Here is a 13,481-nt window from a genome sequence, read left to right as displayed (position 1 = left end):
AGACCAGATACCATGATTTGACTCCAAGCTGCTCTTGGTCCTCATACCCGTATAGTACCTACTTTGCTCATAGCCTGGGGTCTTTTGCTTGGGTCTGGTAGAGAAGGAAGACACCTTCAGTCACCCTGCAAGGCCTGTCCAAGGAGCCCTCGATTAGGTGTGCTCTTTATAAGTAACACACAGCCACTTCCTTCAGAAGTTCTGTATAGGTTCCTGCTAGCTGTATCATGTTTAATATGATTATTTAGTGGAAAACATTTAAAAATTATCCCTAGCCATTGGAAGAATAAAGGAAATCATATCAATTCACTTATTTGAGTAGCGAAACTCACAGAGACAAAAAGTAGAATTAGAACAGAGATTATTAGGGACTGGAGGGAAGGGGGTGTGGAGTTAGTGTTTAATGGATATAGAGTTTCAGTTTGGTAAGATGCAAAGTTCTTAAAATGAATGTTGGTGAGAGAAATGATGGCTGGACAACAATATAAATGTACTTAATGCCTCTGAACTATAGACTTCAAAATGGTTACAGTAATACATTTTATGTCATGCATATTTCACAACATAAATGAATGAACTGAGATTGAAGTTTTCCAAAAATCAGGATTTTTTGCTTATAGACACTACATGAAATGCCAACATATCCTTATTTTCCCCCTTTCGGCATGAATTTTAAAAAGTTTTTCTTATGTAGAAGTTACCCACTTTGTTATCATGTAATCATAGTTTTTCTTAAACTTTGTACTGATCTTTTTACAATTACACCCTCAAACACATTTCAAATAATAAATGAAAAGAAGCACACAGTCCCCTTTGTACATCTGAGACAAGATTCACGCAAACATTGCTTCTTACTTTGTTTCTTTGTACACGGTGGAGTAAACACAAGTCTGTGGAATCAGATATCCCACCATGTATGACCAGGATCTCATTGTCAATGATCGTACCAATTGGAAGCCAGGTATAGACTTCTTCCAACATTTGTAAGATTTTCTTCCCATGTATCTGCAAGTAAGAGAGCTTGTGTAAGTTTTGTTTTTCTGATAGGTTCAGCTCATTGAATAGTCCCTGCATATGGCCAAAAAGCAACAGTCCTCATGCCACCCCAAGGAAGTTATCACAGAGTTGCTGACTAACTAGTATGAATTAATCATTTCTTTTTATTTGGTATTTCTGATACTGTGTTTTGGGGGGGCCTTGCCATTCCTGGAGGAGAGATCATCCCTCCCAAGGGTAGCTAATTCCTAGACAGCAAATAACTTGCCTTTCATATGCAAACCAGGCAACCCAGGGCATAAACACACACACACACACACACACACACACACACACCCCAAACTCCATTACTGAGCTCTCATCCTCAGGACCACTATGTCTCTGTTTTAATCACCCCATGGCCTAGTAGTGCCAGACAACTAGGGACAACCCCTATGCCCTAGCATAGGTCGAACTTACTAACAACTAGTCAATCCTAAACTGGCTTACACTGAGGTACCTTGCCTGTCCCTCCTAGGAAAACCATGATAAAGGCCTTTGCCCGTGTTTTCCCCTGGCTCCCTCTGCCTTCCCTTGGACGCTGGTACTTCCCCATTGGGTTCCCTCAGTGTGACATATAGAGCCTCCTGTTTCTAGGGGACTATGAATAAAAACCTCTCCCTTCTTGAGAGTCATTTCTATGTGTATGACTTTTACTATACGTGAGCACAACAGATCCCAGGTACATTTAAAGCAATGGAATATGTTTGTATCTATGCCAAAACTGAAACAAAAGTCACAATGAAGAAGCTTGGGTTAGTCCAGAAAGACTCCACCACGTCCAGAGCTTCCTGCTGGTATAGATTCTGATTATTGGTCCATCACCTTTCCTAAATCTTCAGGCTGGTCTTCACTATCTTTTTCTTTGCTTTCTATTTTTTTACACTTCTATGCATAAACAACAGAGAGAATTCAACATAAAATAAAATTAAAAAGTCAGTCTTACCTTGTATTTATGCAAAACTTCTCTTGTGAAGCCGTACCTGAAAAAAAAATGGATTTATGCTATCTAACGAATTGTTGAGAACTCCCACTTACATATGTCATACAAAAAGAAGAGCCCTTGACATCCCTCTTTCACAAGTACCAAGAACACAGTTGGAACTTTCACTTACCCAAGTCTGTGCGAGGCATGATGTGAAAGAACAAGAGCAATCATTGACATTGGCTTTACTCTCAAGGAACTTACGGTATGGTTGGGGGGAAAAGACAGGTTTTCATGAAACAGTCACAACACAGCTTAGGAGCTAGGTGATAGATGCAGGTTGTGTAAATGCCACAAGTGTTCAGAAAAGGGTGATACTGCAGGAGCTGGAGGAGGCCGTGTGGGAGAAGGCTTTTCACTGGCAGAATTTCTCAGACATCCTATGTCTTAGAGTAAATTACTAGGAAAAAAAGACTGAACAAAGACGAAGAAAAGCCTAGAAGATAACAATCTGGCTTTTATGCTTTCTCTGAAACAAGTCATGTCATGTAATGATATTGAAGGTTTTAATAAAAAAATATCAGGAATTTTAATATCTGAAAAGCAGAAGCTGAGTGATTTAATTCTGGAAATTTTTAAAATTACTTGTCCTAGCTTTCAAATAATAGTATGTACCCTTAATACCCAACATGGGAAATCTGGAACATACCATACCCCAGGTTTCCATGAAAATCATGTCATGTCAGGCTTCTACAGTGTAACGTAATGCTGTCTGAGATGAATTATATCCTGTGCTCCAAAGCATCCATGTGATTAAGTCTAAAGGATACTCTGTAGTCTTCACCTTTCTTGTCTTCTTGGAAACACTAAATATAGTTGACTACACTGTCCTTCTGCACAACTCTTCTTCTCTTGTATTTTGTGACAGCAAACTCTTTGTTTTCCTGCTACCTTTCTGGCTATTCTGAATCTCCTTTGCAAACTCCCTTCCTCTTCCTCATAGCCTTAAACATTGGACTTGCTTCAGATTCTGTCCCAGGCCATCTTCACCCTTCACTTTCTCCATTAGCAGTTCCATCTGTGGCCCATCAGGGTTTCCATGACTAGCCAATGTCAATACCCCAGGATAATACTTCAGGCCACACTTCATTTATCATCTCTGCACACAATACTCAACCGCCTACTCAACAGTACCTCAAATCAGCTTCTTCCAAACTGAACTCATCGTTCTCCCTCATCCCAACCTTCTCTTCTTTCCATGTTCCCCATATCAATGAATGATGTTGCTGTATCTCCAAACTCAAGCCACAAATGTGTGATTTCTTCCTCTTTCAAGTCCCCAGTACCAAGTTACTCAGCCTTAAATCATTATTCCCTAAACCCTTCTTGAATTTATCTGTTTCTTTGCATCTCCATTGCTGCCACCCTGGTTTAAGTGAGAACTCATCATCTATCTCTTTATTTCCTGACTGACCTCACTGGATCCACTCTTGCCTGTTTTCAAATCACTCTTTCTACATTTTATGATACTCTTCGATGGTATTTTGTAGTCTCTGGCTACCACCATATTTTTATAGGAGAATCCTCTGTTACCCCTTAAACAAGATTGGACCCTCTTTACAAACTCATCACACTTGGGGTGGGCATTGTGGCACAACAGGTTAAGATGATGTTTTGGATGCCATCTCATATCAGAGCCTGGTTTGACTCCCAGCTACTCCAGTTCCCATGCAGCTTCCTATTAATGCACTTGGGAAGCAGTAGGTGATGGTTTTAGTGCCTGAGTCCCTTGCCACCCATGTAGGAGACCTAGATGGAGTACCTGGCTCCTGGCTTTCGTCTGGCCAAGTCCCAACTGTTGTGGATACCTGTGGAGTGAGCCAAGGGATGGATCTCCCTCCGTCTCTCTCTCTCTCTCTCTCTTTCTATCTCTCTCTTTAAATAAATCTTTAAAAGGAAAAAAAAAACCTCATCACACTTGAAAAACCTGCTCAATATGTATCTTCCCTGCTAGATGAAAACTGCATGAGGGGGGGACCATGTCTATTTTGTTAACCGTTATAGGTACTAGATAAATATGATTAGCTAACTAAATAAATGAAAGGATAAAAGATGTATCCAATTAAAAGTATTGTGCTATATGGGCCTCTGATAATAGTCCTAGGATTTTTGTTGTCATAGTCTCACAATTCTCCTCCATACCTTCAGAATTATATTTGAAACTCTATACTCAGACAAGATGCCAAAACTGCCAAAAAGACAAGTCTACTCAGTTGCTGAGCCTTGATCAAGACACCCAAAAGCCCAGGACCAAAAGTATGAGACACGTTATACCTTCCACTACCCTGGTACTAACTGATTTCTGTTACTCATAAAATGAGGGATGAAAAAGAAAAGGAAAAGGGAACATTTGTCAACTACTGTGCCCTCCTGCAAAAATTCTCAAAACATTTAACCAATTTTTATTTCTCAAATTTCCAGTGAGTCACAGAGCTGAAATGCTATGCCACAGCTGTTCTCAAATATGTTTATGAACAACTATGCCAGAGCAATTACCATGTCATAAAAAATACACACATCAGTGAAAAACATGGTACATATTTTCTGAGAAAACATCTGGGGCAAGCAAAAAGTAGCAAGAGAGCAAGTCCCTCTAAGTCTGTTCAGGGAGCCTACCACCTCCGAGCGTGGCCTACCATCCAAGTTGACCTGTGAAGAGTGGACATGGGAGCAAGAGAAAGAACATGATGGAAGGAGGAACAGAGCTAGTGGAAGAGCTAGGAAGAGGGCTTCAGAGCAACTGAGAATTCCTCAGGAGAAGAGCAGGGCCTGTGAACAATGAGAAGTAAGGTCTTCCTGAGACGCCCCTCATCCCTCCTCCTCTACCCTGCCCTCTGACTATGCTAGGCACCAAACATGGAGGCACTCTCTGGAGCAGGAACCAAGACAGGGAATCTGAAGCCTTGGTTACCTCAGATTCATCATAAAGTCTTCATGGTTGCCTCTGTTCAAGTGCAGGTTATTGGGGTACACAAGAAAACTCACAAACAGGATCATTAGGATCTCTACGGAATTTTTTCCTCGGTCTACAAAGTCACCGTTGAAGATGTATGAGTTTTTCTCTGAGGGGAGGCCATTCTGTGGAAGGAGCAGAGGGGATGGAAAACAAGCAGTTAAAAGAACGGACTTGCAAAGTAAGGCTTTCCGCATGCACAATGTCCCTGTGACCATGGAGAACAGAGAGGAGTCAGTTCTTCCTTGGTAAAAGCTCCTCACCCACTTGAGCCAGTTTTCCTTGTCTAGGGCTGGCATCTCCCGTAAGGGACCAGGAAGTGAAGAGTTGGCTCGAGACAGGAAGGTCCCAGGGAGGATGGGGTTGCTCATTCTACTCACTACCAGAGTTTTCTCTGAAAGGAGCTGATATTTGTCCTATCAAAAATAGCTACTCTCACCCCTTCCTTCTCCCCTGAAAAGAGGGAAGCTTCGGTCAAAGAAAGACCCTTGCCTCCAGAGCCAGAAATCTTTCATATCAGGGGACCCCATAATTAATTTGTCTGGATTGAGGTTCCCTCCAACTGCAAAAGGGAAGACACCACAGGCCTCCCGAGATCACCCGAGAGATGGATGAAAGCACTCAGGCGAGCGGAAGGGGCTGCGTGACCATGAGCAGGACTGATGTGCCGCCAGCGCACACCCACACAAGCCCAGTGGCCTCTGTAGGCTGGCAGGTGTTCTGGCTGACCACTGACCAGACCATGGTAATTGTTAAATGTTTTCAATACCGATCCTGACTATGACATGATATACTGTTAAATAGTGCTACTATGAAAAGGAGATGGAGTTGGAACAAAAGACTGGCCTTCATGATAGCTATTAGTCTGGTTAGTCCTACATCCCAAAACTCTAAGACAAGACTTAGTGTATTTTATTTTCTCTATGTCATGCCTGATAAGAAAATAGCCAAGTGCACTTCTATTGCATAGTGAGATAAACCCAAACATTTGAAGATTAAATTACAAAGAAAAACATTTAAATATTCATATATCAAAATGCATGTCTACCTTTAAAAAAGTGACCTTCAGAAATACACATATTCTAGTTACATTAAACTTCTTCAAAAACTTTTCAAATGTCTCTTTTGTTAGATTTCAAACAATATAAAAATTTAATTACTTTATACTCAGTATTCTCCTAACTATATACATTTTAATTGTTCATTTCTATATATACAAATAGTTGAAAAAATATAGGTTACAAAGCATAACTTAGGGATTCCAGAAATCACTTATGCAATGCAACATGTTCTGGAGGTAATTGGAAACAAACAAGCAAACAAACAAGTAATAAGATAACTAATTCTCTAGTCCAGTTTCACTTATAACCCGTGTGCCTTTAGGAAAGTCATTTAACCTTTATGACCTGTAGTTTCCTCATGTATAAATGGCAATCATAACTTCCATACCTACCACATGGGGCTATTTTGGAACTCAGATAAGCTATGTGTATAAAATCACATAAAAACTGTAAAACATCACACAATTACTAGATTCATTTTATTATGACCCCCAACTATTTGTAATTTGAAGATTCAATTATTTTACATTTTTTAATATATTAATTCACATAGCCTTATTTACACTGGGCTACAGTAGTATAAAACAGTTGTAAAAATACAGATTATTGCTCATCAAAACTTAAAGCAAAGGGGAAGAATTCTGCATCTTTCGTACTCTTCCTCCGTGCAGCCTTCAGCTGGCTAGGGTAAGGTGCGCTGGAGAAGCTGCAGGGCTGTTGGAGGCTATAGCTTCTGTTGAGAGGGCCAGGTTTGAAGGGAGCTAGAGGAGCAGCAGTTTAGAGTTAGAACATGGAAGAAGTAGGCTTAAGAGCCTCCTTGGGTACCTTGTTGCAGAATAGGTATGTGGTTCCAGTTGTGGGGTGAAATGTTGCATGTTATTCGAAAAAGTGTAAGGGAACTTCTTCCACAGGTGTTTAACTTAGCATCTCAAACACCACTTGGGACACCCACATCCCACATTGGAGTGCCTGGGTTTGACTCCCAGCTCTGGCTCCCAATTCCAATTTTCTGCTAAGGCAGACCCTTGGGAGGGAGCAGTGATGGTTCAAAGGGTTGAGTCAGAAATGGTGCTGGGAAAACTGGATCTCCACATGCAGAAGTATAAAGCAAGACCCCTACCTTTCACCTTACACAAAAATCCACTCAAAATAGATCAAAGACCTAAATTTATGACCCGATACCATTAAATTATTAGAGAACATTGGGGAAACCCTACAAGACATTGCCATAGGCAAAGAGTTCTTAGAAAAGACCCAGAGGCACAGGCAATCAAAACCAAAACTGACAAATGGGATTACATCCAATTCAGAAGTTATTGCACTAGAAAAGAAACACTCAGCAAAGTAAAGAGGCAACCAACAGAATGGGAGAAATTATTTGGAAACTTTGCAACTGATAAAGGATTAATATCCAGAATATACAAAGAGATCAAGAAACTCAACAACAACAAAACAACCAACCCAGTTAAGAAATGGGCAAAGGACTTAAGCAGACATTTTTCAAAACAGGAAATCCAAATGGCCAATAGACCAATAGACACATGAAAAAATGCTTAGGATCACTAGCCCTCAGGGAAATGTAAATCAAAACAACAATGAAGTTTCACCTCACCCCGTTAGAACAGCTTTCATACAGAAAATAACAACAAGTGCTGGCGAGGATGTGGAGAGAAAGGTACCCTAATCCACTGTTGGTGGGAATGTAAACTGGTGCAGCCACTGTGGAAGATACTATGGAGATAACTCAGAAATCTGAATATATACCTACCATATGACCCAGCCATCCCATCCCTGGGAATTTACTGAAGGGAAATGAAATCAGCAAATAAAAGAGTTATCTGCATGCCCATGTTTATTGCAGATCAATTCACAATAGCTAAGATATGGAATCAACCCAAATGTCCATCAACTGAAGACTGGATAAAGAAATTATGGGATACGTACACCGTGGAATACTACACAGTGGTAAAAAAATGAAATCCTGTCATCTGCAACAAAATGGATGTAACTGAAAAACATTATACTTAGTGAAATAAACCAGTTCCAAAAAGACAAATACCATATATTCTCCCTGATCTGTGATAACTAATAGAGCACCTAAAAGGTAATCTATAGAAGTGAAATTGACACTTTGAGATGTGATGGCTTTGAACAGCCCTTGTCTCAACTGTTAAGGAACAGGGTTGTTTTTTTTTTTTTCATACTATTTGTTGAACTCTTTACTTAGTATAGAATTAATCTTTAATCTTATATTATAAACTTAATTGAAAATAGATCTTAGTAAAAATAAGAATGGGAATAGGAGAAGGGGAAGAAGAAGGGTGGGAGGGTGTGTAGGGATGAAAGAATCACTATGTTCCTAAATTTGTACTTCTGAAATACAAGTTTATATGCCTTAAATAAAAAGTTTCTAGGTAAAAACAAAACAAAACTGTTGAGTCCGTGGGAAACCTGGACTGAATTGTGGTTCCAAGTTTGGGCCCCCTGGCCTTTGCAGGTATTAAGGAGTGAATCAGTGGATGGGAGCTATTTCTTTCTCTCTGCTCTCAAATAAATTGAAAAATAACAACAGGCAACTAGGAACATAGAGACTTCCTTTCCTCTTCTTGATACTGGAGTAGAAACTGTCATGCCTCCACCTCTGGAGAGGCTTACCCTAGCTTAAGCAGAAAATAGAAAACAGAAATAAGCTAGCACTTAAGAGGATCCAGCAGCCAGAGAGAGACAGATCAATCAGATCTACTGGGCCAGATGGCCCCTAATGAAACAGGACTGCTGGAGGAGACAAAGGACAACTTTATTTTTAAAACAACAGGAAAACATGCATAAAATAAAGAACAAAAAGCTATTAATTCTTCGCACTAAAAATGTGACATTCAAATTTAAAATATCAATGAATTAAGGCTAACTAAAAGAAAGAATAGTTGGGAAATACACTACTGATCTGAAAGAGAAGTGGAGGAAAAAGCTCTCACCAGCAGCAAAAAGCAAAATGATAGAAATCACAAAGAATGAGCACAAGACTAGACTTCAACCAGAATCAGGAAAAGGGAACAGATGAAAAGAGGGAATCATTGCAAAAATTTGAGAGGGAATTTGCTATGTTTAGAAAGAGACTTCAGTCCCAAGTTGGAAAGAGATAACGACCCCTACCAATACACAACTAACTAATGGGAGGGGGAGGTTCACTATTACTTGGTTTAAAAAAAAAAGTCTCAAAAGAGGCCAGACAGAAATTACAAAGGGAAAGAATCAGCCTGCTGTGAGACTTCTTCTCTGCGGAAGGGGGAGGGAGGAGATGGCAGAATAAGGATATGAAACAAGAATTCTGTATTAACCAAGACATCATTACTATCTCAAGGTGATAGAAAAATGTTTGCCAACATGTAAGGGAACAAATGTCAATAACAAAATGAATGTTCTTCAGGGTGAATGAAGACACATGAAATTATATAGGGATCTAATATTACAAAAAACAATGGACCTATACAGATTGCTTGTTATATATCAGGTACAGTTTTTGGAGCTAGGACCACAGAAGTAAATGATACAAAGTCTGAGCATTCAAGAAGTTTGCATTCAGAGAATAGCACGTGCATGCCCCATAGACAAAACACTCAAGAAAATAATCAAATAGCAATTGTAACAGTGAAAAGTCCTCAGGCTAGGGAACGACCAGGAGGAAAGAATACAGATGTGAAAAATGAACCATGAAATGTATAATTAAATATAAATCAGTGTGATAACCTGGAACTTGCATTTAAGTACTAAGCAAGTATTCTAGAAATAGAAGAGACATTATAAAGGAAAACCTAATGATTTCTTTTTTTTTTTTTTTTTTTAATTTTTGACAGGCAGAGTGGACAGTGAGAGAGAGAGAGACAGAGAGAGAAAGGTCTTCCTTTGCCGTTGGTTCACCCTCCAATGGCCGCCGCTGCAGCCGGCGCACCGCGCTGATCCGATGGCAGGAGCCAGGATCCAGGTGCTTTTCCTGGTCTCCCATGGGGTGCAGGGCCCAAGCACCTGGGCCATCCTCCACTGCACTCCCTGGCCATAGCAGAGAGCTGGCCTGGAAGAGGGGCAACCGGGACAGAATCCGGCGCCCCAACCGGGACTAGAACCCGGTGTGCCGGCGCCGCAAGGTGGAGGATTAGCCTATCGAGCCACGGCGCCGGCTCAACCTAATGATTTCTAAGATTAAAAAATATGTCATAAGCCAAGCAAGGGTTTGCAAGTGAGGTGAGGGGAGAAAACTAAAATGCTCTATGAGTCTCATCTGCATGTGGGAGATGGAAGGTGTGAAAACAATCAACTTACTGGGAGAAAGAGGATCATGGTGGGAGAATGAAGTTGTATCAATTTAAGAGATGTATACAGACACAATATTTATTAGGAATGTTAGCAATGGGAAGGTAACCACTAGTGAATGGATAAGCAGAGTAGAAACTTCAAATAAAAATAAAATAAAAGAATAATACCACCAAAACAACAAAAAGAAAATGGGTGAAACAAGGTAAAAGAAATAGTAAAACAGAACAGAAAGGAAATTGTCAAATACATCTCAAGTACTGAATGTGAATGGGTTAAATTCTGCTACTAAAACATCAGTCTGTGTTAAAATTTAGGGGTATACTGGGGTCCGTGCTGTGGCGCAGCAGGTTAACGCCCTGGCCTGAGGTGCCGGCATCCCATGTGGACACCAGTTTGAGACCCGGCTGCTCCACTTCCGATCCAGCTCTCTGCTATGGCCTGGGAAAGCAGTAGAAGATGGCCCAAGTCCTTGGGTCCCTGCACTCACGTGGGAGACCCAGAAGAAGCTCCCGGTTCCTGGCTTCAGATTGGCGCAGCTCTGGCCATTGCAGCCATTTGAGGAGTGAACCATCAGATGGAAGACCTCTCTCTCTCTCTCTGCCTCTCCTCTCTCTGTGTAACTCTGACTTTTGAATAAATAAGTAATAATCTTTTTTTTTTTTTTTGACAGGCAGAGTGGACAGTGAGAGAGACAGAGAGAAAGGTCTTCCTTTTGCCTTTGGTTCACCCTCCAATGGCCGCCGCAGCCGGCGCGCTGCTGCTGGCGCACCATACTGATCCGAAGGCAGGAGCCAGGTGCTTCTCCTGGTCTCCCATGGGGTGCAGGGCCCAAGCACTTGGGCCATCCTCCACTGCACTCCCTGGCCACAGCAGAGGGCTGGCCTGGAAGAGGGGCAACCGGGACAGAATCCGGCGCCCTGACCGGGACTAGAACCCAGTGTGCCAGTGCCGCTAGGTGGAGGATTAGCCTATTGAGCCACGGTGCCAGCCCATAAGTAATAATCTTAAAAAAATTTAGGGTTATACAAGTATTAATTGTGAGATATAAACATGAAACAAGTACATAAGAAGAGGTTGAAAACAAGGTAAACACAACAAAGAGAAAGCATGAATGGAAATATTAATACCAAAGCAGAATTTAAGATTAAAGTGTTCAACAAGATTACAAAACAACATTATACGCTAATAAAATGTACTTTATGAAGAAGACATAATTCATGAGGTGGTAGTCAATAAACAAAAGAACAAGTTTTTGCTCCATATATTTAAATACTATTAATGCAGGAAGAAATTGTTTAAAAAAATACAAACAGTGAATTATTCAGATTGGCTTATTGGTCTTAAATCCTGTCCACAGTTCATGGGTTTCGGTCCCACCAGTACTTCTGATTCAGCTTCCTGTTAATGCACACCCTGGGAGGCAGCAGATAATGGCTCAAGTATTTGGGTCCCTAGCACCCATGTTGGAGACCCAGATGGAGTTCCTGGCTCCTGACTTTAGCCTGGCCCAGCCTTGGATGTTGCAGGCATCTGTAGAGTGAACTAGCAGGTAAAAGCTCTCACTCTCTCACGCTCTCTCTCTCTACTTTTCAAATAAATAAAAAAAAAAAGTCCATATATTATTTTATACTCCCTTTCAAAGGTAAAGCCTAATTTGCCTCCCCTTGAGTATGGGCTCTACTTAATAATTTGTTTCTAATGAGTAAACAAAAGGCAGAATTGATGATGTGCAACTTTAGAGATTATGTCATAAAAGATACTGTAGCTTCCTGCCTGTTCTCTCTCCTAGTTCATTCTTTGGAGAAAGCCCACCTATGTCATGAGAAAACTCGGGTAGCTGGTAGAGAGATCTGCATGGCTATTCTGCTAACAGCCAGTGAGGAATTAAAATGCTATGCCTATAGCCATGCCAGTTATCCATCATGGAAAAGGATTCTCCAGCCCCAGTAAAACTTTCAGATAACTGTAGCCCTGGCCCATAGTTTGAATGCCACCCTATGAGAGATCCTGATTCAGGAACCCCCAACTAAGCTGCACTCAAATTTCTTATGCACAGAAAATGTGAGACACTAAAGTTTGTAGTTTTAAGCTACTAAGTATTAGGGTAATGTATTATACACATATTGAAGCATAGAATAGGGCAGGCATTGTGGTACAGCAGATTAAGCCACTGCCTGGGATGCCTGCAACCCATATAGGAATGCCTAGTTCAAGTTCCAGCTGCTCTACTTCCCATCCAGATTCCTGTTAATGTACCTGGGAGGCATTAGAGAGCTCGACTACTATCACTGGGTTCCTACCACCCACATGGAAGACCTAGATGGAGCTCCAGGCTCCTGACTTAGGCCTGGCCCAGCCCCAGTTGCTATGGGCATTGTGTGTGTGTTGGGGGGAGGTTGAACCAGTGTGTGTGTCACTCTGCCTTTCAAATAAGTAAACACATGTATTCCCTCCCCAAATGCCTGCAATAGCTGGGATTGGGCAAGGTGGAAGCCAGGAGTCAGCAACTCCATCTGGGTTTCCCACATGGCTGGCAGAGGCCCAAGTTCCTGGACCACCTTCTACTGTCTTCCCAGGCACATTAGCAGAAAGCTGGATTGGAAGCAGAGCAGCTAGGACTTGAACCAGCACTCCAACATGGGATGCTGGCATTGCAAGTGGAGGCTTAACCCGCTGGACCAGTACGTTGTAACAAATAAAATCTTTAAAAATACATGGAATAGAAAATATATGGAAAAACTATGCAATCAATAATGCTGATTTGATGCACATATGAAGAAGTTTGTTTACCACAAATAGAGAATCCATTTAATTTTTCTTGTGTCCACAGAACCTTTAAGTAAGCAATCTTATACTGGACTCCAAAGCAATCATTAAAAAATCAAAAACAAGAAACATTTCATAGGATAAATTTTCATATCATAATCCAATAAAACTTGAATAAATAATAAAAAATGTAATTAGAAAAAAATTTAGCTCTTTGAATTAAAATCCTTGAAAGCTAACCTTTATAGTATTAATAAGCATTGGATCAATGAGAAAATTAAAAGCAAAATTAAAAGTTCCATAGGAAGTTCAGTTAGAACTAAAATTAGAAAAGATGGACAGCCTTAAATGATGAACATGAAAGATTGCA

General features: G+C 40.8%; 1 protein-coding gene across 10 annotated transcripts in view; it reads right to left on the bottom strand.

Annotated features, from left to right (window-relative positions):
- PPEF1 (protein phosphatase with EF-hand domain 1) overlaps positions 1-13,481 on the bottom strand; it is a 123,899-nt gene that overhangs the window by 36,839 nt on the left and 73,579 nt on the right. For all 10 annotated transcript variants that reach the window (XM_051826962.2, XM_008272402.4, XM_070067280.1 and 7 more), the window contains 3 exons: positions 4,932-5,098; positions 1,982-2,018; positions 856-1,005 (listed from right to left, as the gene is read on the bottom strand). In XM_051826962.2, the coding sequence (XP_051682922.1) occupies positions 856-1,005; positions 1,982-2,018; positions 4,932-5,098 (354 nt within the window). The remainder of the gene's footprint in view (positions 1-855; positions 1,006-1,981; positions 2,019-4,931; positions 5,099-13,481) is intronic.

Source organism: Oryctolagus cuniculus, chromosome X, assembly GCF_964237555.1.
Source record: "Oryctolagus cuniculus chromosome X, mOryCun1.1, whole genome shotgun sequence".
In the NCBI taxonomy this organism is placed as follows: Eukaryota; Metazoa; Chordata; class Mammalia; order Lagomorpha; family Leporidae; genus Oryctolagus; species Oryctolagus cuniculus.
This window is presented reverse-complemented; position numbering and strand designations above follow the sequence as displayed.